This window comes from Poromitra crassiceps (genome assembly GCF_964638095.1).
Source record: "Poromitra crassiceps genome assembly, chromosome: 12".
NCBI lineage: Eukaryota > Metazoa > Chordata > Actinopteri > Beryciformes > Melamphaidae > Poromitra > Poromitra crassiceps.
In genome coordinates, this window is record NC_139632.1 from 11,539,003 (window position 1) to 11,566,036 (window position 27,034).

The 27,034-nt window shown below is 45.1% G+C and overlaps 1 protein-coding gene across 1 annotated transcript in view; it reads left to right on the forward strand.

Moving 5' to 3' along the window:
* Positions 1–27,034, forward strand: part of nos1apa (nitric oxide synthase 1 (neuronal) adaptor protein a) — a gene marked incomplete at its 3' end in the record, with an annotated part of 168,017 nt that overhangs the window by 65,232 nt on the left and 75,751 nt on the right. Inside the window, exons 3-4 of the mRNA XM_083647701.1 lie at positions 13,042–13,134; positions 20,318–20,376. Of these exons, the coding sequence (XP_083503827.1) occupies positions 13,042–13,134; positions 20,318–20,376 (152 nt within the window). The remainder of the gene's footprint in view (positions 1–13,041; positions 13,135–20,317; positions 20,377–27,034) is intronic.

The window sequence follows — 27,034 nt, forward strand, 5'->3', positions numbered from 1 at the left end:
AAAACGTGTATGGCGCCGGCATGAAAGTGATGTATTTTGGCAATAAAATTGTTATTCTTCCCCGCCGACAGCTTTGGGTTCCAATTTCCTGTAGAGGACGTTTAGAAAATCACGTCCGTGCAGCTAATTAATCTCCATAATTGCAATGTAATGAGGTGGTAAGAAAACAGAATTTTAACTCACTTTTATGTGATTTTTCTTGTGATTGCGAGGGAAACGGGGGAAAGCATCCTTTTTATTTGTGTGTTTTTCCTCAGTGTGAATTGGTTTGTTTTTGTTGTAACCATCATACACTTTGAAAAGATACAGTCCGAAAATCAATGGCCTATTCACCTTATGTTCCAACACAGGGGTCAGCCAGTCACTTCCTATTATTGTGTTTACACTTCCTGGCTGTGACAGTACAGTACTAGTGACCAGGTAAAACAGACGGTGTTTTGAACAGGAAGTCATAACACAACCGGGTCAAGTGGGCGGGGCTACATAAGGTGAATAGAAGCAGGTGTGTCAGGTTTGATACTGGCTAATTATACTGTAATTGGCTATTATACGCGATTTGTTCTCGGGATGTATTATACCAAACTTGCAAAAGGAGCACAATGAAAATGATTTTGCTACATTTTGATGTTTTTAAAAAGTCAATCAGTGACATCAATCGTGACCCTGTTCTCATTGACACTATTTCCACAGTCAAACGGGTCACTCACTCCATCAAGCCAGCGAGGCTTTTCACACAGCCAGGCCCTGCATATGTAAAGCTCAGCCAGGCCCTGCATATGTAAAGCTCAGCCAGGCCCTGCATATGTAAAGTTCAGCCAGGCCCTGCATATGTAAAGCTCAGCCAGGCCCTGCATATGTAAAGCTCAGCCAGGCCCTGCATATGTAAAGCTCAGCCAGGCCCTGCATATGTAAAGCTCAGCCAGGCCCTGCATATGTAAAGCTCAGCCAGGCCCTGCATATGTAAAGCTCAGCCAGGCCCTGCATATGTAAAGCTCAGCCAGGCCCTGCATATGTAAAGCTCAATGGAAGTGATTTGTCGATAAAACCAACGGCCTCCAGATTGAGTTTGGCTTCCCATCCTTTCAGTGGGAGGGGGGTGTTTCTCTGCCGACACGGTTCAATAAGAACAAAGGCAGACCTCCCGTCAGTCGTGTCATGGCCCCCTCTGTTCTAAGAGAGAGTGAACAGTGGAGAGAGGCAGGCAGTTGGAGCAGGTATCAAATTTTGAAACTTCAAAGATTTAGGATGGTTGGAAAAGCCTCAAAAGCAGCATTTGGGACACTAAAACTAAAACAAATACGATGCACTTGTCTGGAATTTGATCGCAATATTAGATCATGGCATCAGATCCCCATAGGCAATTAGATCACAATATTACATCATGGCGTCAGATCCCCATAGACCAGAGGTTTTCAAAGTGAGAGGCGGGCATTCCCAGGGGTGCTCCAAGCAGTTTCAGGGGAGGCTCAGTGAATGGAAGTGAAAAACATATTATGTTATGAAAAGGAGATCATATAGAATAGCCTGTGTGATCTGGCAGATATGCAGTAGAGTTTGGGGGAATTTGGCTGTTTTTCCCAGTTTCCCAGAGTCAGAAACTAATAAATGCCTTCAGATGGATCTTTTTATGTAAAGTATTTGATGTAGTCTGAAGTATGTCAAACAGCAATATCAGGCTATCTTGGCTCCTTTTCACAATATTACATCATGACTTTAGATCCCCATAGACAATTCAATCATTCAGATCCCCATAGACAATTCAATTATTCAGATCCCCCATAGGCAATTCAATCATTCAGATCCCCATAGACAATTCAATCATTCAGATCCCCCATAGGCAATTCAATCATTCAGATCCCCATAGGCAATTAGATCATTCAGATCCCCATAGGCAATTAGATCACAATATTACATCATGACTTCAGAGCCCAATTGACCCATTTCACAGTGACCGTTTTGAGGTTGTAAGCAGGAAGTATTACAAGCAGGTGTAATCAATACCATTAATGATGGTTCCATTGCTTGCAGGTGTTCTGTTGCCAGCGCCCTCGTCGATGTTATTGATTACACCTGCTTTACTGTCTGTTTTACCGCCTCCCAACGGTTGCTGTGAAATGGGCCTATAGGCAATTAGATCACAATATTACATCATGACTAAAGATCCCCATAGACAATTAGATCACAATATTACATCATGAATTCACATCCCCATAGACAATTAGATCACAATATTACATCATGAATTCACATCCCCATAGACAATTAGATCACAATATTACATCATGAATTCACATCCCCATAGACAATTAGATCACAATATTACATCATGAAGTCACATCCCCATAGACAATTAGATCACAATATTACATCATGAAGTCACATCCCCATAGGCAATTATTGATTCAAGTGTTTATGAATTCTACTATAAAACAAGCTGCTATCACATGTGTGGACGGCACCGGTTGGCCGATGTTTGACGTTCAGCACCATATATCTCATATATCTCTACTTCTGACAGTATAAGCGAGCGTACGAGTCCAGAGATCCATAAATAGATAGAGATGCATACAGATAAAGAGAAAGATTGGGAGGAATGGAAAAGGACAGCTCTATTTCAGACAGATTCTCTCATTCCAGGGAGAGAGGGATAGAGAGGGATAGAGAGAGAGAGGGGGATAGAGAGAGAGAGAGGGGTAGAGAGAGAGAGAGGGGTAGAGAGGGGTAGATAGGGAGAGAGAGAGAGATCAGATGAGAGAAAGCAAAGAGATCGATCACAGTGGGAGCAGAAGAAATGGAGATTATGGGGTGTCTGGGTAGTGCAACCTGCAACGGTAGTAGATTCCCTGCTGGCCAACATGAGGGGTTGCAGGTTCGAGCCCCTGTGTTACTTCTGGCTTGGTCGGGCGTCCTCCATACAGGCACAATTAGCCGTGAGGTGAGATCAGATCTACAACATAGTTCTTCATGCATCTGCGTTAGAAAAAAGAAAATGATGAAGAGGAAGTTGGGCCTCTTTGAATGCGCTTTATCTTTAAATATAAAAACTTCAAAAGGTCGTAGTCATGGAGACATGATTGCGGTGTGGGAAGCGTGCGTGTGTGTGTGTTTTATTGCATTTACCCAATTGTATCCCATAACCAATTTTGGCCCCCATTTCAAGGATGCTATTCTTCTTTGAGCCTGATGCAATGTGATGGAGCCCGTAGCATCTTAAATGCTGTAGAAACACTTTCGGAAAATCACGAAACTCTTTTTCACAAACAACAATTGCTCAGGATTGAATCAGCCACCGGTCTGTGGAGAGAAGGAGGGATGAGAGAGAGAGTGAGAGGAAACAGGAGAAGGTTAGAGAGAGAGAGAGACAATATGATAGAGAGAGTGGCCAAAGGGGGGCCTACGCTTTATCAATAAATGGCCATGAGAATAAGATATGGGTGAGAGAGAGAGAGAGAGAGAGAGAGAGAGAGAGAGAGAGAGAGAGAGAGAGAGAGAGAGAGAGAGAGAGGGAAATGAAGATGCAGAGAGCTGTGAGTGGCCAGCAGTAAAAGAAAAAAAGATTAAGATGGATGGTGAAAAGAAAAGTGGATAGGGGGCTGATGTATAGGCAAGAGGAAGGGATGAAGGCTTGTGGGTGGCAAGGAGAGAGTGTGTGAGTGTGTGTGTGTGTGTGTGTGTGTGTGTGTGTGTGTGGGGAGCAGAGTGTCTGTGGGGATTCAACGTGGGAGATGTGGTCTAATCAGAAGCTGTCTGCTGCCTTGGTGTGAGGAGGAGGACCCTGTAACTCCTCTATTCTTCTTCTATGATTTGAAAAAGAGCTGTTGGAACTCCCCCATGTCTCCTCCATGTCGTAGGACTCTTAGATGTGTGAAAGCCCACTGGTCTATTTCAAAAGAGCATGGATCTGAAACGTGGCAGTATACTTTTAATGCATGAAAACGACTGTGGATGTATGGAATGTAACTCCTACATGTTCCTGTGGTCTGTTTGTTCTCCTGTGCTTTGAGGCATCCATCCAAACTAAATTGGTGTCACTGTATTTCCTGCTAGAGAGGAAGATGAGAGGAAGCAAGTGATAGGATTTGCTTTGTGCTCACTAGTTCCAGGCTTGCCTGCTAACAAGCTGCATAGAAAGCCAAGACAGATGCTATGGTGACCTTACTACTGAAGAATCACCTTACTAGTATACTACTGAAGAATCAACTTCTACTGAAGACCTTATACTGATTCATCAGCTGTGCTAAGACCTTACTACTGAAGAATCAGCTGTACTAAGACCTTACTACTGAAGAATCACCTTACTACTGAAGAATCAGCTGTACTAAGACCTTATACTGATTCATCAGCTGTGCTAAGACCTTACTACTGAAGAATCAGCTGTACTAAGACCTTACTACTGAAGAATCAGCTGTGCTAAGACCTTACTACTGAAGAATCAGCTGTACTAAGACCTTACTACACTAAGAATCACCTTACTACTGAAGAATCACCTTACTAGTATACTACTGAAGAATCAACTTCTACTGAAGAATCAGCTGTACTAAGACCTTATACTGATTCATCAGCTGTGCTAAGAGCTTACTACTGAAGAATCAGCTGTACTAAGACCTTACTACTGAAGAATCACCTTACTACTGAAGAATCAGCTGTACTAAGACCTTACTACTGAAGAATCAGCTGTGCTAAGACCTTACTACTGAAGAATCACCTTACTACTGAAGAATCAGCTGTACTAAGACCTTACTACTGAAGAATCAGCTGTACTAAGACCTTACTACACTTAAGAATCACCTTACTACTGAAGAATCACCTTACTAGTATACTACTGAAGAATCAACTTCTACTGAAGAATCAGCTGTACTAAGACCTTATACTGATTCATCAGCTGTGCTAAGACCTTACTACTGAAGAATCAGCTGTACTAAGACCTTACTACTGAAGAATCACCTTACTACTGAAGAATCAGCTGTACTAAGACCTTACTACTGAAGAATCAGCTGTGCTAAGACCTTACTACTGAAGAATCACCTTACTACTGAAGAATCAGCTGTACTAAGACCTTACTACTGAAGAATCAGCTGTACTAAGACCTTATACTGAAGAATCAGCTGTGCTAAGACCTTATACTGAAGAATCAGCTGTGCTAAGACCTTACTACTGAAGAATCACCTTACTACTGAAGAATCAGCTGTACTAAGACCTTACTACTGAAGAATCAGCTGTACTAAGACCTTACTACTGAAGAATCAGCTGTACTAAGACCTTACTACTGAAGAATCAGCTGTACTAAGACCTTATACTGAAGAATCAGCTGTACTAAGACCTTACTACTGAAGAATCAGCTGTGCTAAGACCTTACTACTAAGAATCACCTTACTACTGAAGAATCAGCTGTACTAAGCTGGATGAAAGCACAGAAGAAAAGGCTGTCACATTTTCAAACAGAAACCCTGCAGACAGCAGCTCACATTACTACAGCTTCTACATTATGGCCTCAGCTGGATCAGGTGTGGGGGGGATCGATTGGGGGAATCGATTTCCCAGAGCATCAGCTGGTTTCTAAAGGTTACCACCACCGGCATTTCAGACATGATGGCAGTTCAACAAGGACCTAATGACAATCCTACCTACAACACCAACCAATGGGTGTGAGTGTAGCACCTGTATGGAACCTTGACCTTTCAGTTTGTGTCTTCATGAGTTGCATCACCCCCCCCCCCCCCCACCGCATCCTCTCTTTCTCTCCCTCTTCCTCTCTTCCTCTCCCTAGATAGATCTATCTCCGGTTTCGATCGAATGATGGCATTGTGCTCTGTGTGTGTGTGTGTGTGTGTGTGTGTGTGTGTGTGTGTGTGTGTGTGCGTGTGCGTGTGCGTGCCCGCCCAGGTGGGGCAGGCCTGGCTGATTTAGCAGGGCTAGACAGAGAGTGATTTCACTATAATAAAAAAAAGACAGAGAGGAACTTGAACAGCAGCAGCAGGAGCAGCAGCTCAGAAAGGCCTTTGTGAAGGAGCAGAATAATAAGTTGTTTCACTGCGGAGCAGCCAGGCACCCCTTACCTCCGCTAAGGTCTCATTGGCTTCCCTGCCAAGACCATTCAACACTGTGTGTGTGTGTGCGTGTGTGTGCGCGTGCGCGTGTGCGCGCGCCCGTGTGTGTGTGTGTGTGCGTCCGTCCGTGCGTGCGTGTGTGTGTGTGTGTGTGTGTGTGCGCGCGCATGTGGGTATCGGCGTGTGTGCGTGCGTCCGTCCGTCCGTGCGTGTGTGCGTGTGCATGTGTGCGTGTGTGTGCGCGTGTGCGCGCGGGTATCGGCGTGTGTCTGTGCGTGTCTATTTGAACCTTTTCTTTCGGCTCATGCATTCAGGCCTCCCCCTCAATGAGCTGAGCTCATCCACAGAAACGCAGGCTTTCATTGTGCTCTCCTGGCTCCCGGGCTGATATTTCCGCGAGTGAAAATAGCGCGGCGCGCTCTGAGGACACCATTGTGTCGCTGACTCGCCGTCTGAGCGTCTTTGTTGGCCCAAATGATGGATTGTGGTGCAAACAGGAGGTAGGGGACCTTTCGGAAATAATGAGCCGTTTATCAGGAAATACTGTACGGGCCTGCGAATGTGAGCCGGGCACAACTTATTAGCATGATAGATGAGGCTATTCTTAGACTTAACTATTCGTTTAATCTCAGTTCGTTTATATGGACACACCATGATGTGCCGTCACCACTTGGCAAGCACATCCTGTTGACACTGTAGTTACCCAGAGCAGCCAGAAACACACATGCAATACCTACTGGGATGTGTTGATCTGTATCATGTACACCTTTTCCCTTTGACTCTTGTTGTTGTGCATGTTGGATTGTCGGGGCAACAGACAGAACTTCCTGTCTGTGCGTGTTTAGAGTGGAGGAGGTGTGTTTGGGGAACACTGTGAGACAGGTTGAAGAACACCGGTGCCGTAAATCGTTAACTCAAGTGCAGCAGCTATTTCGGCGCTACGAGTGTTTTAATTGGATCCGTGCCTACTTGTATATTAGTGCCGAGCGTCATGTCTCCGCTGTGTGTTTGATTGGAAGCTGAAAGCAGCTGTTTGATGCATTGCAGTTTGGATGATGGGCGCTGCGTCACACAGGAATAGACGCACCTTTATTAAAGAGAAGAATTAAAGACACCATGATGTGACTATATCCCTGCACACTCAGCAAGACCAAGTCTGCTTCAAATGCATCGCAGGTCAGTCCTGCAGTGTATCTTCTCCACGCAGGTCAGTCCTGCAGCGTATCTGACAGGATAACATTTAATTCTGCACCGTGCAACACAGTCGTATTACAATACAACACATTTACAGGCCCCTCACGCACACAGACCGAACACAAACCTTAATAATATGTTGTTTTCTGTAGTGGTTTCTGTGCGTTTGTGTATTCTGTCTGCATCAGCTGGTTTGTTGAGTACTGTGGATAAAGGAATAACGCTGGCATGATTTGCTAGTGTACACACTTTGTTGGAACACTTTTTTTTTTTTTTTACCATAATTTAACCACTGACTGTATGAAGAACGAGTCGGGCTGCACGATCTGTCCTCCAGCTACTCTCTGAAACACACTCTGTCTCATGGTCACCACTCAAAGCTGAACACACACACCAAGGTCTCTGTACTTAACAGATGAATAAGTAACACCTCATTATCATCACCGCCCATGACCACAGACTGACTGAATCAGCAGCATAGAAAACCTTTTGTCCTATTCATTATTATTACTGTATTATTATTATCATTATTGTTGTTGTTGTTCTGTTGTTTGGTGTGACCTTTTTTTCTTGTCTTGTTAGTGTTTGTTTGCCCTGCTTCTGAAGGCAGCACGTTATTTGTTACGGCAGTTTTCCGCAACTAAGTTTTTATATATTATTGCCACCAATGCTGTGTACAGTACAGTACCCCGGCGTCTGCATTATACCAAGTTATTGCTTCACTTAGTATTATTATTATTATTATTAAGCAGGCCTAGTGGCTGCTGCTGTGCTGCTGGCACACAGGAAATTGCGAACATCTCACGGGACACTTTGGGAAACAAGCTCACACATACACTCTGAAACCACACACATGCACGCACACACACACACACTCACACACGCACGCGCACACACACACACACACACACACACGCACGCACGCACGCACGCACACACACACACACACACACACACACACACACACGGGTAACCCAGGGTTAAGGAGCTGATTGGAGCAGGTCAGCATCTCTTTGTTATTGCCCTCCTCCCCCTCCCTCCTCACAGAGCTGTGCCTTCTGTCTTCTTACATTACACACACTGACCACTAGGGCTGCCCTCGACCAAAGATGATCCTGGTCGACCAGAAATCGACCACAGCTCCGACCAATCGACTGGTCGAAACGGGGTCTAAAAAAAACGCACACAAAAACAAAAAAACAAAACTTTTTTTGCAGTGTACTTTTTTGTTTTTTATTTTTTGCAGTGTACTTTTTTCTTATTTTGTGGAGTGTACTGACTACTGAGTGCACTACACCTGATAGCCGATAATTATGAATAAAAGCTATTTGCACCGTTGTAACATTACCAGAATGGACAGACTGATCAGCCTGCCATGCAACACCTGGCCATAATCAGTTAATGGGAAACGGCTTTGAGTTGCGTGCGCGATGGTTATGGTTATGTAACGTTAGCACACGTGGCATGGTTAATTAGTTGGCAGAAAGGACAGCTAGACAGCTTTTGCGATTTATTCCAGTAAAATCTTACGTCTGTCTAACATTACCGGAGTTGGAGTGTATCTCTGTGGACGTGCAGTCGCACTGACGACTGTAGTCTCAACTCATAAGGTGTTGAACCTGGTTTGTCCTAGTAGTTTCATATGATATCATACATCTTCACTCTAGCTTTAAAAACGAGCCAGCTACAGCCTCTGAAAGACAGTAATAATGGCCACGGACGCGGCCAGTGCCACGCCATAGACACGTCCCTGAACAAGTTAAAATTCAATCATTTGGAATTAAATACATTGTACATGTATACATGTACAATGTATGTACATGCATGTACACATCCCGGGCGGTAAATCTCTATTTTCCTAGGATTTTGGCACTTTGGGCATAAAGGGGTTAATATCTGAAAATGCTCAAGGGATATCACCACCACCGGAGGACACCCACCTGTATTTTGAATAGGTACCCCCAAGCTACAAGAATAAGCAGAAGAGAGAGAAAAATGTATCCGACGAAACGAGGCTGCACCTAACCGCACACAAATAGGATTATGCAAAATATGGGTATTAAACGTCTACACAGCCTCTCAGGTTTTCTACTTTTTATTCCCTTGAAGACAGACATTGAAAAGCTGTGTCAATGTAGCACCAAAATGGAAGTTTGCTGCTTGCATACATTTGGTGGCATCAGGACCTAAATAAATATATTTCTGATTCAATGCAGTTTTAATATATATCTTCTTCTTTTTTGCCGTGCCCATAATATAGTATGAGACCTACACATCATATAAAACCTGAGGGGGTTGGGCTCCGCCTCCTCCTGCACATCCCAACTATGAACTGCTTCACAAATTCAGACTCCGTTAATTAGCAGCCTTGTACTTTGCTAATTCTGCTGGCTGCTCCATCCAAATGAAAGTGGGCAGAAGTCTGATTTAATAGCTTTTCATTTCGGACCTCATCAGGTCTCTACAGGCGAGAAACTTCTACAGCACTAAAATAACTTTTAATGGTGTTTTAAACCGCTGCAGAGCGCGCTGCAGAGCGCGCTGCAGAGCTAGTCTCATGTGTGCACTCATGTTATATTGAGTCCATCAAAGATTGATCATACAACAGGGGCAGTGTGGCAGCTTCTCTGTGTGGCACCAACTGTATTAGAAGTCATGGGGTCCACCGGTACATGAGGATCAAGTCAGACCTTAACAGTCGAGAGCAGATCAAAGGATGAGCCACTGGGACTGGACAGATGGGCTGATTGACAGAAAGACACAAGTGCCAGCAAACAATTGAGAATACTGCGTGCCTCCATGGAAATATATGTTTAATGGGAGGTGGTCATTTCGATGACAGACCTACCTTCTTAACAGATTATTTTCTCTAACATCCAAGCCACTGGTCTCTACATTGGTGCTGCTCACCCAAAATGCTACAAGGGAGATTGTTCAGCCCTGGTACAAACTAGCCAGCGAATAGAGGGAGGTTGTCAGCAGTGCGTCTCATAACCTCCATATTATCGGGGGTGGATCTGATCATGACACTTTAAAAACTGCCCCGGGAAACATTTTGGCGGCCTGCTGAGTGGCAGCGAGCAATAACTTTACAGTTGGGAGGATTTCATTCATTAAATCATGTCAGGTAATCTAGTATAATAGCTGCTGGTCCGGGGTGGAGATGCTAAAGAAGTTGGAGTCGGGCACTGCTCACTGACTCTCTGCTGTTTGTATTTCACTCTCAAGTTTAGAAGATTTCCCCTGCTGACACCTGAATTTAATTTGGCCGAATGGAGAGAATCTATTGCATCTCTCAATTTGGGAGGGTGGGGGGTGGAATTTCTTGGCAATTTAAGCTGATAAGACGTCTGTTTTTTTCTCCATAAAATTCTTGCAGAGTGCAGCATTAATGAAAGTCCAATATGGAAAGCCAATATTGTCTAAACCTACAACACAAAGTGGCTTGATGCTTGATAAGAGTGCAGGCAGACAGGCAGACAGACAGACAGACAGATAGAAGTAGAGAGACAGACGCGTCCCACACATCCCAATTGCAACACACTAACACAGAACACAGAACACCACCAACCTGGGGCGTCTGGGTGGTGTAGTGCTCTATTCCCTCGCTTACCATCACGAGGGCCGCAGGTTCGCGCCCCCCTTGTTACCACCGGCTTGGTCGGGCATCCAAACGGACATGACTGGCCGTGTCTGCTGCGGGTGGCAAGCCGGACAAGGGTATGTGTGTCCTGGTCGCTGCACTAGCGCCTCCTCTGGATGGTCGGGGTGCGATGATGAAGGCAATCGCAGGGCCGGCGTGTGTGTACTCTTAATGTGTGCACATGCTCTCACATACTACATACAGTACATGCTCTGTCCATCCATGCATATGAGATGAATGCATACGCCTCATTCCTCGATTCCTACAAGAACGCCATCCATCTTTCACACTTGGGCACGACACACGCAGGCGTTGTCTTATTTGACTGTTTATTTGCAGCGTGCGTCTGTACGGTGTGGACTTTCTCTCTCTCTGCTGTTTGACACTGTCTCACAGCTTCATTCGACGTGATGGAAGCTGTCCCAGGCTGATCTATGGTGTTTAAAGTGACTGTGACAGGGGTCTGCAGAGCCACGCTGCTGCACTCAGTCAGCCGGGCCTGTTTGTCATTTCTGTCGCAAATCTGTTTATCGTCCGTGTGAAGCCTTGCATCGGCATGCGTGCTCCGCTCATTATGCCTGTGTAGACAGGCAGAAAGGCAGAAAGGGAGAGAAACTGCACCGTACATATGGTGACATTTCCCGGGCCCATTCATAACTGTGATAACGCTTTTAGGAATGTTTCCGAAACGAGGTGCGACGTGATACGATTGTAAATGGAGCATAAGGCGGCAGGGTGGCATAGTGGTTCAAGAGACTTTAAAACACACGACATGCAGAACCTGCTGCTGACGCTGATTCTGTCTTGTGAAGGTTTTATGTCTCCACAGATACTCTTTGCTAAGTGATGTGCAGGGATGGGTCTGGCAACAAGCTAGATCACAGACCTTTTAAGCCCAATGTGAGCCAGGTCACAAGTCCAAGAGGTTCCTACTGGCTGCTCCGCAGTCTAGAGTACAAACGAGAGGTTCCTAGTGGCTGCTTCAAATAAAACAAGAGGTTCTTATTGGCTGTTCCAAAGTCTATTAAAAACAAGAGGTTTCTATTGGCTGCTCCAAAGCTAGATAAAATCAAGACATACCTTCTGCCTCTTAAAAAGTCCTATATAAATGCAGGTTATTCCCTCTTTTTATTCCTATTCTATCGTTTAGAGCTGTTCTCTCTCTGCTCCTAGGCATGACTCATCAGACGGGCTGACCTAGGCATGACTCATCAGATGGGCTGACCTAGGCATGACTCATCAGACGGGCTGACCTAGGCATTACTCATCAGATGGGCTGACCTAGGCATGACTCATCAGATGGGCTGATCTAGGCATTACTCATCAGATGGGCTGACCTAGGCATTACTCATCAGATGGGCTGACCTAGGCATGACTCATCAGATGGGCTGATCTAGGCATTACTCATCAGATGGGCTGACCTAGGCATGACTCATCAGATGGGCTGACCTAGGCATTACTCATCAGATGGGCTGACCTAGGCATTACTCATCAGATGGGCTGACCTAGGCATGACTCATCAGATGGGCTGACCTAGGCATGACTCATCAGATGGGCTGACCTAGGCATGACTCATCAGACGGCCTGACCTAGGCATGACTCATCAGATGGGCTGACCTAGGCATGACTCATCAGACGGCCTGACCTAGGCATGACTCCTCAGATGGGCTGACCTAGGCATGACTCATCAGATGGGCTGACCTAGGCATGACTCATCAGATGGGCTAACCTAGACATGACTCATCAGACGGCCTGACCTAGGCATGACTCATCAGATGGGCTGACCTAGGCATGACTCCTCAGATGGGCTGACCTAGGCATGACTCATCAGACGGCCTGACCTAGGCATGACTCCTCAGATGGGCTGACGTAGGCATGACTTAGCCTGGGTAAACCCATCCCCCACGTGACCTGCTCTCAGACCTGTTCTCAGTCACTATGTATGATAGTGACTGGGAACTGAGAGAGCAGGTCACGTGGTGGCTGGGTTTACCTAGGCTAGGCATGACTCATCAGATGGGCTGACCTAGGCATGACTCATCAGACTGGCTGACCTGTCTTTAAATCCCAATCAATATTGGCAGCATGATATCACTCACCACCATGACTCTACAGCGCTTTTAATCCATCTCTGTCTGTCTCCTCTTCTCTCTGCAGTATGAGTTCAAAGTGAAAAACATCAAGAAGAAGAAAGTCAACATCGTGGTGTCTGTGGACGGCGTCAAAGTCAACTTGAGGAAAAAGAAAAAAGTGAGTGACACCTGTCGTCTTTCATTCATGTTACTTGGATGTTACTTGGAGGAGAGAGATCTAACACTGCTTTTAATGAGCCCCGCACCAACGGCTGTACTATATAATGTCTGATGGCTTGTAGAAAAAAATAGGCAATTGTATTAAAAGGCAAATAGGTTATTTTCAGAAACATGGTTGACATGCCTCGTCTTTGTAGGGCACAGATAACATGCTGTCCCCTCTGCCTGACTGTGATCACCCATTCTCTTTCAACATGTCTTATAACACAATACAGGTGTTGTCATTGAAAACATCTTTCTGTTCCTGTTATCAGATGACACCACTATATATATATATAAAAAGAAGTGATTCGAGCGAGGGTCAAAAATGCTAACAGCCTTGAAATTACCATTAGCTTCAGTTAGCCAATTAGCATTATTTGACCCTTCGTCCTTTCCACAGTCACAGTCACAGCCCACATGCTTCTCAATAAAACATATTTGAAATGATTAAAAGCACCGTCTTCAAAGTGCTCACACAGTCGTTTGAAGCCGCTGAAGACGCCATGATTGAAGTTTTTTTTTGGACACACATTGCAATGTCAAACATAAGTGGGGGGGGGAATCCATTGCAGCATTAAGGCCCAATTATACTCCATTTTCATACGAAAATAAATGCGTCCGTTTCAAACGGTGTAATCGTCACTGCCCAAATACTTCCATTTGTCTTTCACGTTGGCATCATGTATCCACCAGTGGGCAGTAAAGAGTCAAATGTGTGTGTGAGTGTGTGTGTGGTTCTGCTCCGTTTCATGCGTATCCGTAAGCTTTCAGAGGACGGACAGAAATACGCACGAAATGAACGCAGAGTACGGACTGAAGGCTCTGTCCGTCTCCATCTCCACCTTTAACGTAGAGTATAATTGCGCCTTTAGACCAAACTGTGCACTTTCTGCATCATAGATGGAATGAATTAAAAATAATTGTTTGAAACTGACTAGGCAGACCATGTTTGCACTTTGCACAGCAGTGTAGTGTATCACAGCACCCGCAAATCAAATAAAAACAAGAATATACTTGAGTTGAGTGTTTAATTGACTGGGTAGCCCGGCCAAACGTAGCCAGTATTTCAGAGACTTACAATTTTCACCCGTCTGTGTTCTCATTTGTCAAACCTCCCCATGGGCAGTGGGTGGGATTTGGTCCCATTCCACGACAGAAGCCGTCATGTCAGCATTATAATGGGGCATGGAGTCAGACGAGGGTAATTGGTTTTGACTTTCAACTTTACAGGAGAGCCAAAAACCTTCCAACCCTTGCTCTCCAGGCTCCAGGAGTCTTGTTATGTTTATCCTCCTCCTACATTTAATGCTCCCACTCACTAGCTCCTGAGTTGTCATTTCCTGGTCTTAAGGAAGCGGTTAGATTAATTTCCTGTATCTGGCTGGCAGGAGGGGATGATCGATCGTCAACTTAATTAGACCGCAGGCAGAAGAGAGGAGAGGAGAGGAGAGGAGTGGAGGGAGGGCGAGAGTTGGGAGGGAAGGAAAAGTAAAGAAGGAATAACTAAATGTCATAAAAATAGACACATTATACAACACAAAGGGGGTAAACTCCCCCAAAATTAATAAACATGGGATTAAGAAGAAATAAAAAATCAAGTAAAGTAAGGAGAGGTAAAATCAGTAAATGCTTTCCGGTAATGCCTCCCCCAGACCTGACGAGAATTTGCCCGATTGTGGCCAAGACTCCCCCCTCCCGACTATCTCGGGGGTGCTCCCGTTTTGCTCCCGATAATCTGCCTAAATGATCCTGTAGTGTCGTGTGTGGGGTTCAAGGACTGCTGTTGACTTGTCGGGCTCTTCCCAATTGTGAATCGGGCATGTAGAAACGGTCCATAATGGCCCACCGTCAGGCCTGTTCTTGGGGCAGTCGATGCCTACCAGCCGGCGCGCCAACGACGTAATGATGATGACATCATCAACGATGACAATGATGTCATAGCATAGAGTTCACCTGTGAGGTCATCGGCGATGTCAGACATAACACCGATGATGTCATAGCTCCCTCGAACGTTGTGACATCACCAATGACGTGATGTCATACACCGGAATGCGACCATATAAACAAAGTGTTCCGTGACGCTACACCACATCCGAGAGATTCCTGCTTGATTCCTTCGAGATTCCCTTGACTTCCATACTTCTTCAGGTATCCCTACAACCCTAATAATGTCAACCATTAGCCCAACCTATTGCGGACCCGAACTGAACCCCTGCTGTCTTCCAACCAGCCAGGCCCTGGTGACTAACTGCCTTACACCCAGACAGGTCAACAGTGGTAATTCAACCGCGTCCCAGGACCGACATGTCGGTCCCTATCTCCATCTCCGTGATTCTGATCGATCACAGCCCGTGAGCCTTCATCCACGATCCAGCACACTTCACGAGGCAAGCCCAGAAGCTTTGCCCCCAGCAGGCCAACAAGCTTCACTACAGGGCATAACAAACATGTTTGATATTTACAACTCGACAGGCGATGGAATCGTGAGCAGAGAGCCAATGAGAGCTAGCTGATGGGGAAGCGTCATGGACAGAACCACCCACAGCTTCTTCTTTTTTTCTTTCTGCTTCTCCATTCAAAAAGTAGCACAGATGAGAGCAACCAAATTACTCACGCCTGCAGTCTACCTCCATGTTTGTTTTGCTCTGAAGTGTCCTTTAATCACGCGAGTTTCTGCGAGATCCCAAGTCCTCCGAGGTGACAATCCCCAGCATAATCGTCAAGTGTGTGGGGGTGCATCTGAACGGTAGTGATTTGTGTGTGCGTTCCAAGCTTGAAATGTAAAAAAATCAGTTATCTCTGTCGGAGGTGTGTGGGTGTGGACTCTCAAGATTTGTATAATCTTCAAGGATTTGAAAATCTTTAGGTGTGGGGGAGACATAAAAGTACATTTGGAAGACGAGACTTGGAAGAAGATACAGACTCAGACAGCCCTATTTCCTCAGCCGTAAAGGATCTTGTCCCCTTTAGTGTGTTCAGCCTGCAGTTTGGAACAGATCTCTGCCTGAGGATCTCAAACTACACACAGGTGTATAAGGGGTTAAAAAAAGTCTCAAATATAATCTGGAGCCTTAAACTTGACGGCTCTTCATATTCTCAAGAATAGAACAGAATTACCTTTTAATAAAGGTAATCAATAATGATCCCAATCAATCCTAAAACAAACAGGGAGCCAGTGTACAGAGGCTAAAACAAGGTGTACTGTAAGAAGTCTAGCATCTGAGGTCTGTACAGTCTGGAGTCGTTTCATTTTTTGTTTTAATTATTATTATTAAGACAGGAGAAAAGGCGGTTTGCAGCAATCAAGGCGCGAGGACATAAAAGCATGTACAACCGCTTTTGACAACTCTTAAAATAGATCTTATTTTTGCACTATTCCTGAGGTGATACAAACCAAGATGGAGAAAAGGGGGGCGAGGGATGAGTTGAAAGGAGGACGTTTTGGAAGACGAGAGTGTAGAAGAGGGGAGGAGGGAGGCTGCAGACAAGTGCTCTGTGCTTTGCCAGGTGCAGAGCAGCTGACAGCTGTGATCCAGAGAGCAGAGAGCGCAGCGCCCAGACAGCACAGACCTGCCTGACACGAGACAAACAAGTGGAAGTGAAGTCTGCTCTCTAGTGCCGTCCACTTTCCTTAGCGCCCTTTGTTTTTCTCTTTTCATCTCGGTTCATTGATCTCAACATCCACCCCAAAAGACTATCAGAGCTCACCGCCGACTGCAGCAATGGCTGCAACTGTTCCCTGAAGCGTCGTTTTGGAGACGTGTATTCCTGTACTCTGCTGCCTGAGCATGAGCTTCAAACTTTTGTTGCAAAGCTACTCTTAGACGAGTCTTGGTCCCTTGCTTAGCTTAGCTATCACTTGTGTTTATTTGTGCACTGGTAGGATTTAGTGAACTTTCATGTCTTGTATTCACTGTTTATTTTTATTTTTATTAAAGTCCAATATGGGGGGGGGTTGGTTGTGAAGTTTGAGTGGCTGTAATCAACTTCTCATCCATTTTGCAATTTGCACTAGCCAGGCGGTTCATGTTCATATTCTTCAAGAATCAAAATCAGGAGTTGTCGATGATGATCTTCAAAAATTCAGCTGTGGCCGAGACTTCTCTCTTCCGACTCCCGCTTGTTTAACACGTCAGAAATGGAAATGAATTGACTTCTAGGTACTTGTTGATTGGGTTGCTCCCAGTGTTACCACATGCTCAGAAACCACATAATGTTTCCACTGTATGTACAAAGCAGCTGCCATGTTAGTATAATCAAGCTTTAGTGCTTTTCCTCGATCCTGCAGTTTTAGAAGACTTGATACACGCTTCAATAAATAGAAAGGGCGGATTTTAAGATGGGAGCGAAGTTGAACTGTTGAATGTATTGAACATATGGGAATGCATTGATCTTGATTTGTTGTAGGATCAGATTGGGTAGAGAGGCACATATTGGCCATACATTAGTCTCTCATTACCAGGAGGCTTCATCGACTTGTCTATGAATGGTCGTCTGAGGAAGTGCCTATTCATTAGGCCAAATGCTCAATTATGTGTGTGTGTGTGTTTTTGCGTTTGTTTGTGTTTGTCACAATTTGTCTCACGTTGCTTCTTTTTGAATATACGACAGTTAGCTAGCTACCTTTGGCTAATGCTTGTGCTAACGTCAGTTAACGCTAATGTTCCCATTTCGCTAGGCAGCTAGCGAACGGGTGGAGTGGGAAGACGGAGGGGAATGGGATAGGGCCTGATGCTGTTAAGGGGTTACTGGATGAGGTGGGCCTATCTGAAGCAGAGATAGATGAAGTACTGAGGGATGCGTTTGGGCAAACTCAGACAATTGTGTCTGGGTGAGAAGAGGAAGAGTATAAAACAAAGAAGAAGAAGATGGATGAATACAGAAGTGGGCAATAATGCAACATTAAGGATGCCAACTGCCATAAAACACCAACAAGAAGAAGAAGAAGCTAGCGAATGTTGTTATCGCCGTTGGCTAGCTAGCGGCTACCTAGCTGTCGTATACTGATGACATCACTAGCAGGAGACGACGGTAAACACTACCGCAAGGCACTCTGGATATTGTGGTGCGGAGCTCCCGTTTGTGATGCTCGGAGGCTAGCTAGCAGCTACCATTTATTTTCTCAGTTTTCTCATAACTGTGGTATATTAGTGTGGTATAAGCTAAATATACCACAGCTGTGAGCCAATCAGATTGCTTGATTTGAGAGAGCCGTTTTATAATTAATGCTATGTTGTGATACAGTTTACATTGATCAAATAATTGCAGGCTCCTCTACGATTTGGATTTTGCACTTGGCCTTATTGTGATTGTGATTTGATGAATTGTGCAGCTATTTAGCAGTTCCTGCAGGTAGACACAACACACCTAATTCAACAGCATGTCTGAAAAGCAGCCAACAGGAAAGCAGTGAGTGAATAGAGACTGGGCGAGCCTCCCTGCTGTGTTCTTCTCTTGGCAGTCGGACGGGGTAAATATAGGCTAAGCTCCATCATAGAAGGCTTCACGTCAGATGAATTAGAGGGAATGAAAGGTCGCTGCTTCGCCTCCACCTGTTCTCTTCCTCTTGTTGGGCTCCCCGCCCGGACAGAGAGCTGAAATGTCAGCCTGACCGCCGGCCAGCCATTTGCATCGCCGCCCGCGGCGGACGAACGCAGAGAGAGAGAGAGAGATGATTAAGTCAATGAAGCCGGTTGGAGATGGAAATCAATAATATCAATGCCTGTGTGCTCATGTTGTAGACATTTTGATTGTGACATTACATCAGAAGGTAGATTTAATCAAACGAGCAGAGAGACAGATGGGAAAGAGAGGAAGAGTGTGAAACTGTAAATGGAGGTCTTGAGAAGATGAGAATGTAATAATTAGATTAACCGACACACGAGATCTGATGGAGCTGACACTAGACTATGAGACAACGAGGCGATGAGATTATTTAGAAGCCAGGCTTGGATGCTGGAAAAATGGGGGGACTGAGTGCTTTTTGTTTAGTGTTTTTGGTACCTGACACCACACACAGCTTTGAATGGGCAAAATAGAATATGTAGACTATGGGATCTTTAATTTGTTTTGTTTGATTGAAAAAAAGTCTGAATGTTTCAAATAGGGATGGGTCCGATCCAATATCGGTATCGGGTGCCGATACTGACATAATAATTCACGAATCGGATCCGATCGGAATCGGGTTTTTTTTGTTGCAATTCCAGCGCGGGCTGCACAGGGGGCACTGGCCGTAATTTGCCAAATCTTTGCCTATACTGTATATTCAAGAAAAATATTGGTATCGGAAATAATATCGGTATCGGCAGATATCCAAATTCAGGTATCGGAATCGGATTGGAAGTGAAAAAATGTGGATCGTGCATCCCTAGTTTCAAAATCAATTATTTAAAATATGATTTTCTCGCAATTCACAGCCATGGCAAGGACATTCAATCTTCAATAAATAAACAAGAGAACAAAATAACTGCTCCCTGTAACACAATTTTCTTTCTAGAAAACAATACATAGGAAGTCGCCATTATTGCAAAAATAACCCCTGACAGGCTGAACGAAGGCCCTGACCTGAAGCACACTCTACATTATGAACTTTAAAGGGATAATGAATAGTGATCGAATCCTCACACAGATGTTTGAATCGCTTATGGAAGAAGAGACTCCATGAAGCTCATCACAATAAATTCTAGTATCATTGAACCATCCCCCTCTATACGTGTTGCATGTACTGATCAGACCTACAGCTGTGTAGCACAGCCTGGATGTTAACATAGGCTTTGCACGCACGCGCGCACGCACGCACGCACGCACACACACACACACACACACACACACACACACACAGCCTGCTCTCTTGACGCCCCTGGCTCACATTGGTTTGTCGCGGGCGTGCGTGTGTGATCCCGTCGCAACATGCTCTCTAGTTTAACAGTGACCACTGTGTTTTATAAAGACACTCAACACTATGTTATCTTCTCTTCTCTTTCTTGTTGCATTTCTACTGTCCAATAATCCAATATATTTGTTTTTGTCCTTGGCCCACTGCCTATTTTACTTTTCAGTCCTTGGCTCTATTTATCAAAAGGTTTGCCTACTGTAGGTTTGGTGTAAGAAAGCACTTTGTTTTTTCTTTGTCTCCATAGAAGAAGGAGTGGACATGGGATGAGAGCAAGATGATGGTGATGCAGGATCCCATTTATAGGTAAGCTGGCCTTCAGAGCTGTCTTTTTTATATACTTTGTAATGAATTCATTTATAAGTAAGCTGGCCTTCAAAGTTGTCTGTTTATATATGTTTTAATGAATTCATTTATAGGTAAGCTGACCTTCACAGTTGTCTGTTTATATACTTTCTAATGATTTCATTTATAAGTAAGCTGGCCTTCACAGTTGTCTGTTTATATACGTTTTAATGAATTCATTTATAAGTAAGCTGACCTTCACAGTTGTCCGTTTATATACGTTTTAATGAATTCATTTATAATTAAGCTGGCCTTCACAGTTGTCTGTTTATATACGTTTTAATGAATTCATTTATAGGTAAGCTGACCTTCACAGTTGTCTGTTTATATACTTTTGAATGAATGAATTTTGTTTGGACCCATTTAGCCTTTCAGCGTTCATGACTTCAGGTCTTGGGGTCTGAGATAACCACTTGCATACTTAACAGAAAGCACTGCCAAGGCTCTGTTAATACAAATCTTTTGTCTCTGTTGCTGAGAAGTGGATGTTTTGGAGTAAGGGGGGTTTTGCAGGTCATTGCTGATAAGTCTTGGCGTGAACATTTAAGAAAAGCAGATGAGTTATTGGGTGTTTATGCATAAGCACAGCATATTGGACAGCAGGGGAGTGCTGATAAGATGGAATACAGACATTATGTGCAGACCGAGACGTCTTTACGGCCAAACAATACATTAGATTCATATTAATATTGCCTCTTGAAGAAAGGCAATAACGTTTGAGCTGAGACCACAATATGGCTATTTTAAAAATGTATTTTCATAATGCATGTGATCAATGAGTGAAGCTGTGGGAAAGAGAGACAAGTCCAGAGATGCTAGTATGGAATATGAATGAATATCAATACTGGCGGTATATCGTTTCAAACTATAAATGCTATGTAGACTTAAAAAAAATAAGCCTAAGTAGACTTAAAATATACATCACAATATTGATGGAACTCATATCTTCAATTTCAAAACTTTCTACATCAATCTAATATCTACAATTCATGTTCATCTTTCGATATCTCTACATCAGTGGGTCTCAAACTTTTTTGGATCTTCCCCTGATTTCTGAATTCAAGTACCCCCTTTACCCGACTACAATATTTTGCTTAGAAAATTGCAAGAGTAAACTATAGCTATGATCCAATGAATAAATGATAAACTTGCGTTTGACGAATATAACATTAATACAAGATAAGAAATGGAGTGAAAGAGTTGCAATTAGTGCCTCCCGAGCAAATTTATTTAAACGTTTCATTTATTTTCATGCTTCATTCTGACATTTTTCCATTTTCCCCTTTCTCTCAAGTACCCCCTAGTTAGTACCTCCACATACCCCTACGGGTACATGTGTACCCTAGTTTGGGAACCCCTGCTCACATCATTGAGGATCTCTAGTCTATAAAATATATCATGGTTTTTGTTAGTGGTGGCTGGTGGGTGGGCTTCATTGTGGCAGCACCTCATTAGTTCCAGATGGATGGGCTTTGAAGCACTGTGACCCCTCCTCTCCTCCTCCTCCATGGGGGGTGGTGGGACCCCCTCCTGTCCTCCTCCTCCATGGGGGGTGGTGGGACCCCCTCCTGTCCTCCTCCTCCATGGGGGGTGGTGGGACCCCCTCCTCTCCTCCTCCTCCATGGGGGGTGGTGGGACCCCCTCCTCTCCTCCTCCTCCATGGGGGGTGGTGGGACCCCCTCCTGTCCTCCTCCTCCATGGGGGTTGGTGGCACCCCCTCCTCTCCTCCTCCTCCATGGGGGGTGGTGGGACCCCCTCCTCTCCTCCTCCTCCATGGGGGGTGGTGGCACCCCCTCCTCTCCTCCTCCTCCATGGGGGGTGGTGGGACACCCTCCTGTCCTCCTCCTCCATGGGGGGTGGTGGCACCCCCTCCTCTCCTCCTCCTCCATGGGGGGTGGTGGGACACCCTCCTGTCCTCCTCCTCCATGGGGGGTGGTGGGACTCCTCCTCTCCTCTTCCATGTCTGTGTGTGTGTGTGTGTGGGGGGGGGGCTCTCTGTTTTGTTGTTGTTTGTTGTTGTTGTTTATTTGTTTTAGCAGCTCGCTCCATGATGTGACAGTGACAGTGAAGGGGTGGCAGCTTCAATTTCATAAACCATTGGCTGCCACCAGCAAGTCATCAGAGGGCCCAAAGCCTAGCTGTGTATGGGGGGCTGTTGTGCTGGCGTGTGTGTGTGTGTGTGTGTGTGTGTGTGTGTGGGTGTATGTGTGTGTATGCTCGTGTGTGTATGCGTGCGTGTGTGTGTGTGTGTGTGTGTGTGTGTGTGTGTGTGTGTGTGTGTGTGTGTGTGTGTGTGTGCGTGTGTGCATGCATGCGTGCACGTCTTTGTGTTTCGATGTCTTAGTGTCGGTTAGTAGCACAATATGCATTTTATCTGCTTTACTAAACACAATTGGATTTTGTGTCCCTTAACAATTGATTTCCTGATTTCCCTCTTGCTGTTCTGCCTATTTCTTTCATTTCTTTCATTGGCTTTGTTCAGTCAGACATAGGCTGCTTTTGCCAGCTGTGTGTCTTTGATTTGTTTCATAAATTGGGCTTAAATTCAATTTGAGGTAGCGTTAAAAAGGTCTGGGGAAAAGTCTTAAGTTTGGCTTTCTGAAACATGCAGATACCACATTCTATCTGTCTGTGGAATGTGTGTGTATCGGGTGTTTGGGTAGTGCAGCATTAGATTCCCTGCCTACCAACACAAGGGTTGCAGGTTCGAGCCCCCATTACCTCTGGCTTGGTCAGGCATCCCCATCCCCCCAGAATGTCGACATTCCAACAGCCCAATGGACAGAAATGTGTCCGTCAGTGGTGTCTGGGTAGTGTAGGTGTAAATTGCATTATATCGCAATACTCAATATATCACAATACTAGCATAGCGCAATATCACAATACTATTGTATCGTGATAATAATATCGTATCGTGGGGTATCTGGTGATTCCCACCCCTAGTTCCTACAGACGCATTTAGCCGTGCCTGCAGGTGGGAGGCTGGTGGGGTATGAGTCCTGGTGGCTGCACTGGCACCTCCGCTGGTTGGTCGGAGGGACTGGGGGAATAGCATGATCCTTCCACGCGCTACGTCCTGCCGGTGAAACTCCTCGCTGTCAGGTGAAAAGAAGTGGTTGGCGACTGCACATGTATCAGAGGAAGCATGTGCTAGTCTACAGCTCTCCCCAGATCGGCAGAGGGGGTGGAGCAATGACAGACAGGGGGATTTGGCCGAGTGCAATTGGAGAGAAAATAACGGGGGGAAAAAGAAATGTATCCAATAATGAATAATTCCGTCAATTTTCCGAGATATCAGTGTGGCCATGGCCTTATAGTCACAGTCCAGTGTGATTGAACACCTGATGCTGCTACCTCTTAGCCTGTCCGACACACACCTGATGCTGCTACCTCTTAGCCTGTCCACACACCTGATGCACCACATTTCCCGGTGAAAATGAGAGGAATCGTCTTCTTCTGTTTATTCCAAACAAAGCAGAAACATAAGACGCATCACTTCCTGTGCAGCAGATGATTTAGAACAGCAAATGGAAAAGCTTTCGTGAACTGAATACACACTGAATCGTGTTATGCAGATCAGATGTTACCCGTTTGGAAATACCCTATAGCCGCAAAAGTACTAGCGTGGTGATCGCGATAATGGTTGGATCTTTTTTCTGTTTGCACCAGTAAGATGTCAAATTAAAGCTGAGACTCCACAGATTCCAATGGTATTAGTCTGATCACTCTACGACCAAAACCCACTTAACTAGCAGCTGGAGAAAAACACTTAAGCTGTGTTCACACCGAGATATTTATATAACGTTACGCAATGCCATGATGTTTGTCCACTACGAGCCACCGTAGTTGTTTACAAGCTAAGCCTATCGGCGTGCTCCTAACGCGAGCTCTATACCGGTAGTACAGACTTCACTTCATGTCAGCTGTCAGCCTGTCAATCAGCTGTCAATGCGGTTTATTGCCACACAATAAACCAGCGGTTTGTTCCAAGCCTGTGTGATCCTTGACTCACTCTCACACGGCAGCCAATCAGCGTTGAACAGCGAGCGACATAATTTTTGCCCTATTGCTCTGTCTCTGTCGCTCGGACGCCCAGCGATCTTTCTCCCGGGCGAATATACGCTCAATCGCTCGTTTGCATTGACTTTGTATGTAAACTCGATGCCAGCGAAAAACTTTAATAGGTCGGTGTGAACGCAGCTTCACTGCCACGACAGGCGGCGGCTATAGGGTACTTTGAAACACGTAACATCTGTAGCAATCAGCGATAGACTGTATCAAAACCGACATTCATTTCCATGAAGATCCTTTGGATTTTTGCTTTAAAGCCAGTCAAAGTCATTAAAGGAGGTCATTTTATTTCCCAGCTTGAGCGTATAATGATTTTAGTTTGAGAAGAGCGTGGCTAGTTGGAAAAGAGATGAGATGAGTTGGTAAAAGTTTGGCGCTCTGTAGCGGTGCATGGACCCACAATCCAGAGGGCCGATAAGACATGTGCAAACGATTCAGTATGCGCCCTGCCTCACGTTATCGCAAGGTTTCCCTCGGCCACGGGGGGATTCCCGTGTGGGCAAAGCTGGTGTGGATGAGACCTTTTTGGTGTTAAATTTGCATGAATGCGTCCGACATGCTAATGTGTTGCAAATTCACTTGCAGCCCTCCAGACGCAGCAGATGAAATGATAAAATGCACATGAAAGAAATGGGGGTGTGGTGGTCGGGGGGAGGCGGGCGAGCATCCTCGACTGTAAATTAGTTATCCAGATGCATGGCGGATAGATGGCGTGTCCAAATCAGCCGGGAGGGACTAACCTGGGGAGGGTTTAGCCTGGGGAGGGTTTAACCTGGGGAGGGTTTAGCCTGGGGAGGGTTTAGCCTGGGGAGGGTTTAACCTGGGGAGGGTTTAACCTGGGGAGGGTTTAACCTGGGGAGGGTTTAGCCTGGGGAGGGTTTAACCTGGGGAGGGTTTAGCCTGATGAGGGTTTAGCCTGGGGAGGGTTTAACCTGGGGAGGGTTTAACCTGGGGAGGGTTTAACCTGGGGAGGGTTTAGCCTGGGGAGGGTTTAACCTGGGGAGGGTTTAGCCTGATGAGGGTTTAGCCTGGGGAGGGTTTAACCTGGGGAGGGTTTAGCCTGATGAGGGTTTAGCCTGGGGATTTTTTTTTTATATTATTCTTTTTTACACACATTACAGCAATGTGACTGCACAATACATCTTTACACAAACAAAACAAAATAAAATAAAGAAGAACAAAAACTAGAAATACAATGACCGACCATGTGTGTGCAAAAAAGCAAATAGAAATACAGTGATGAAACACAGTTCAATTCGGTAGCATTCCCTCAACAAGGATCAATGTTTCTCGCAACTCCTCACTAGAGCAGACCCTCTCCCACTTCCTGTCATGCTGCAGCCCACAACCGCCTGCAGCCACAATCCCCTCTCCTCTCACTACATTCAAAAACAAACAAACTCCAATTCAGGTGTGTTTGGGAACTAGCTTTAAAAATGTAATATTTCCCTGGTAAAACATTTGTGTTTACTATCTGGAGGGTGTTTTCGTCCAGAACGCCCAACAGAATGTTTAAAGGTGTCAATTCAAAACAAATCCCATGAGCGGCCTTAGACAGGCCTGGACTTTGGTTCATCACAAGCGTGCCACATGTGGGCAGTAAAAAAACAAACACATTTGCACAGGTCTTCCTCTTCCTCATTACAGAATCTACATAGTGATGATTGCTCAATACCAAATCTGTTCAGTTGTTTTTTTAGTAGTGGTAATTTTATAAAATATCTTCAACTGAAAGATTCCCGCAATAGGAATCATTTGTTTACAGCAGAAGAGGGAAGCGCTGCACGGATGTGATGGCTCATGTGACAGGTGCTCATTAGTGGGGCAGGTAATAGTATTAGACCAACAGAATCCAGGAGGTATTGCTTGATGTCAGTCCCCTGGTCTTGATGCAGACCACCATGGAATAAAACTGAGGCACTCCGTCTTCAAGTAGAAATATATATTTAATCGGACATCATCAGTGGGACAAAAATTGAAACAGAGAAACAGAGAACCCACATTGCCAAATTTATATATATATATGATGAAGTTGCCCTTACAGACACCATTCAAAAGGCAAAACGTGTCTTTTATGATCCAGCTATAATCACCGTGGGATGGATATGTGGCCCTGAATGAGCATTAGCTGCTAATGATATAGTTTGCTATGCATACAGGGGCACAATAACACAGTCACACACTTGAATGTATGAGGCGTGTTGTTGACCTTGACCGTAGACTCGGCCACAATGCAGTAGTCTTTTGTTATTGAGCTGTATAGTTTCCATTAGAGCGATTTATATTGCCTCTGCTGTAGAGAAGGTGCATGTTGCCACAATATGCATCAGCGGTAAGAGGAGTGTATACTGTACATTACAGGAAAAGCTAGCTCCTATGCAAACGCCAGCTGAGGTGGTTGTGCGTCTCATGGGATATTGGGTGGTGGGGTTACAGTAAGGACACGGACACAAACTCACTTACTTTCTCCTTTTTATGCACACACACACACACACACATACACTAGCGATGGGTATGAGTAGTGCCACTTTCAGAGCTCTGCAGAGAT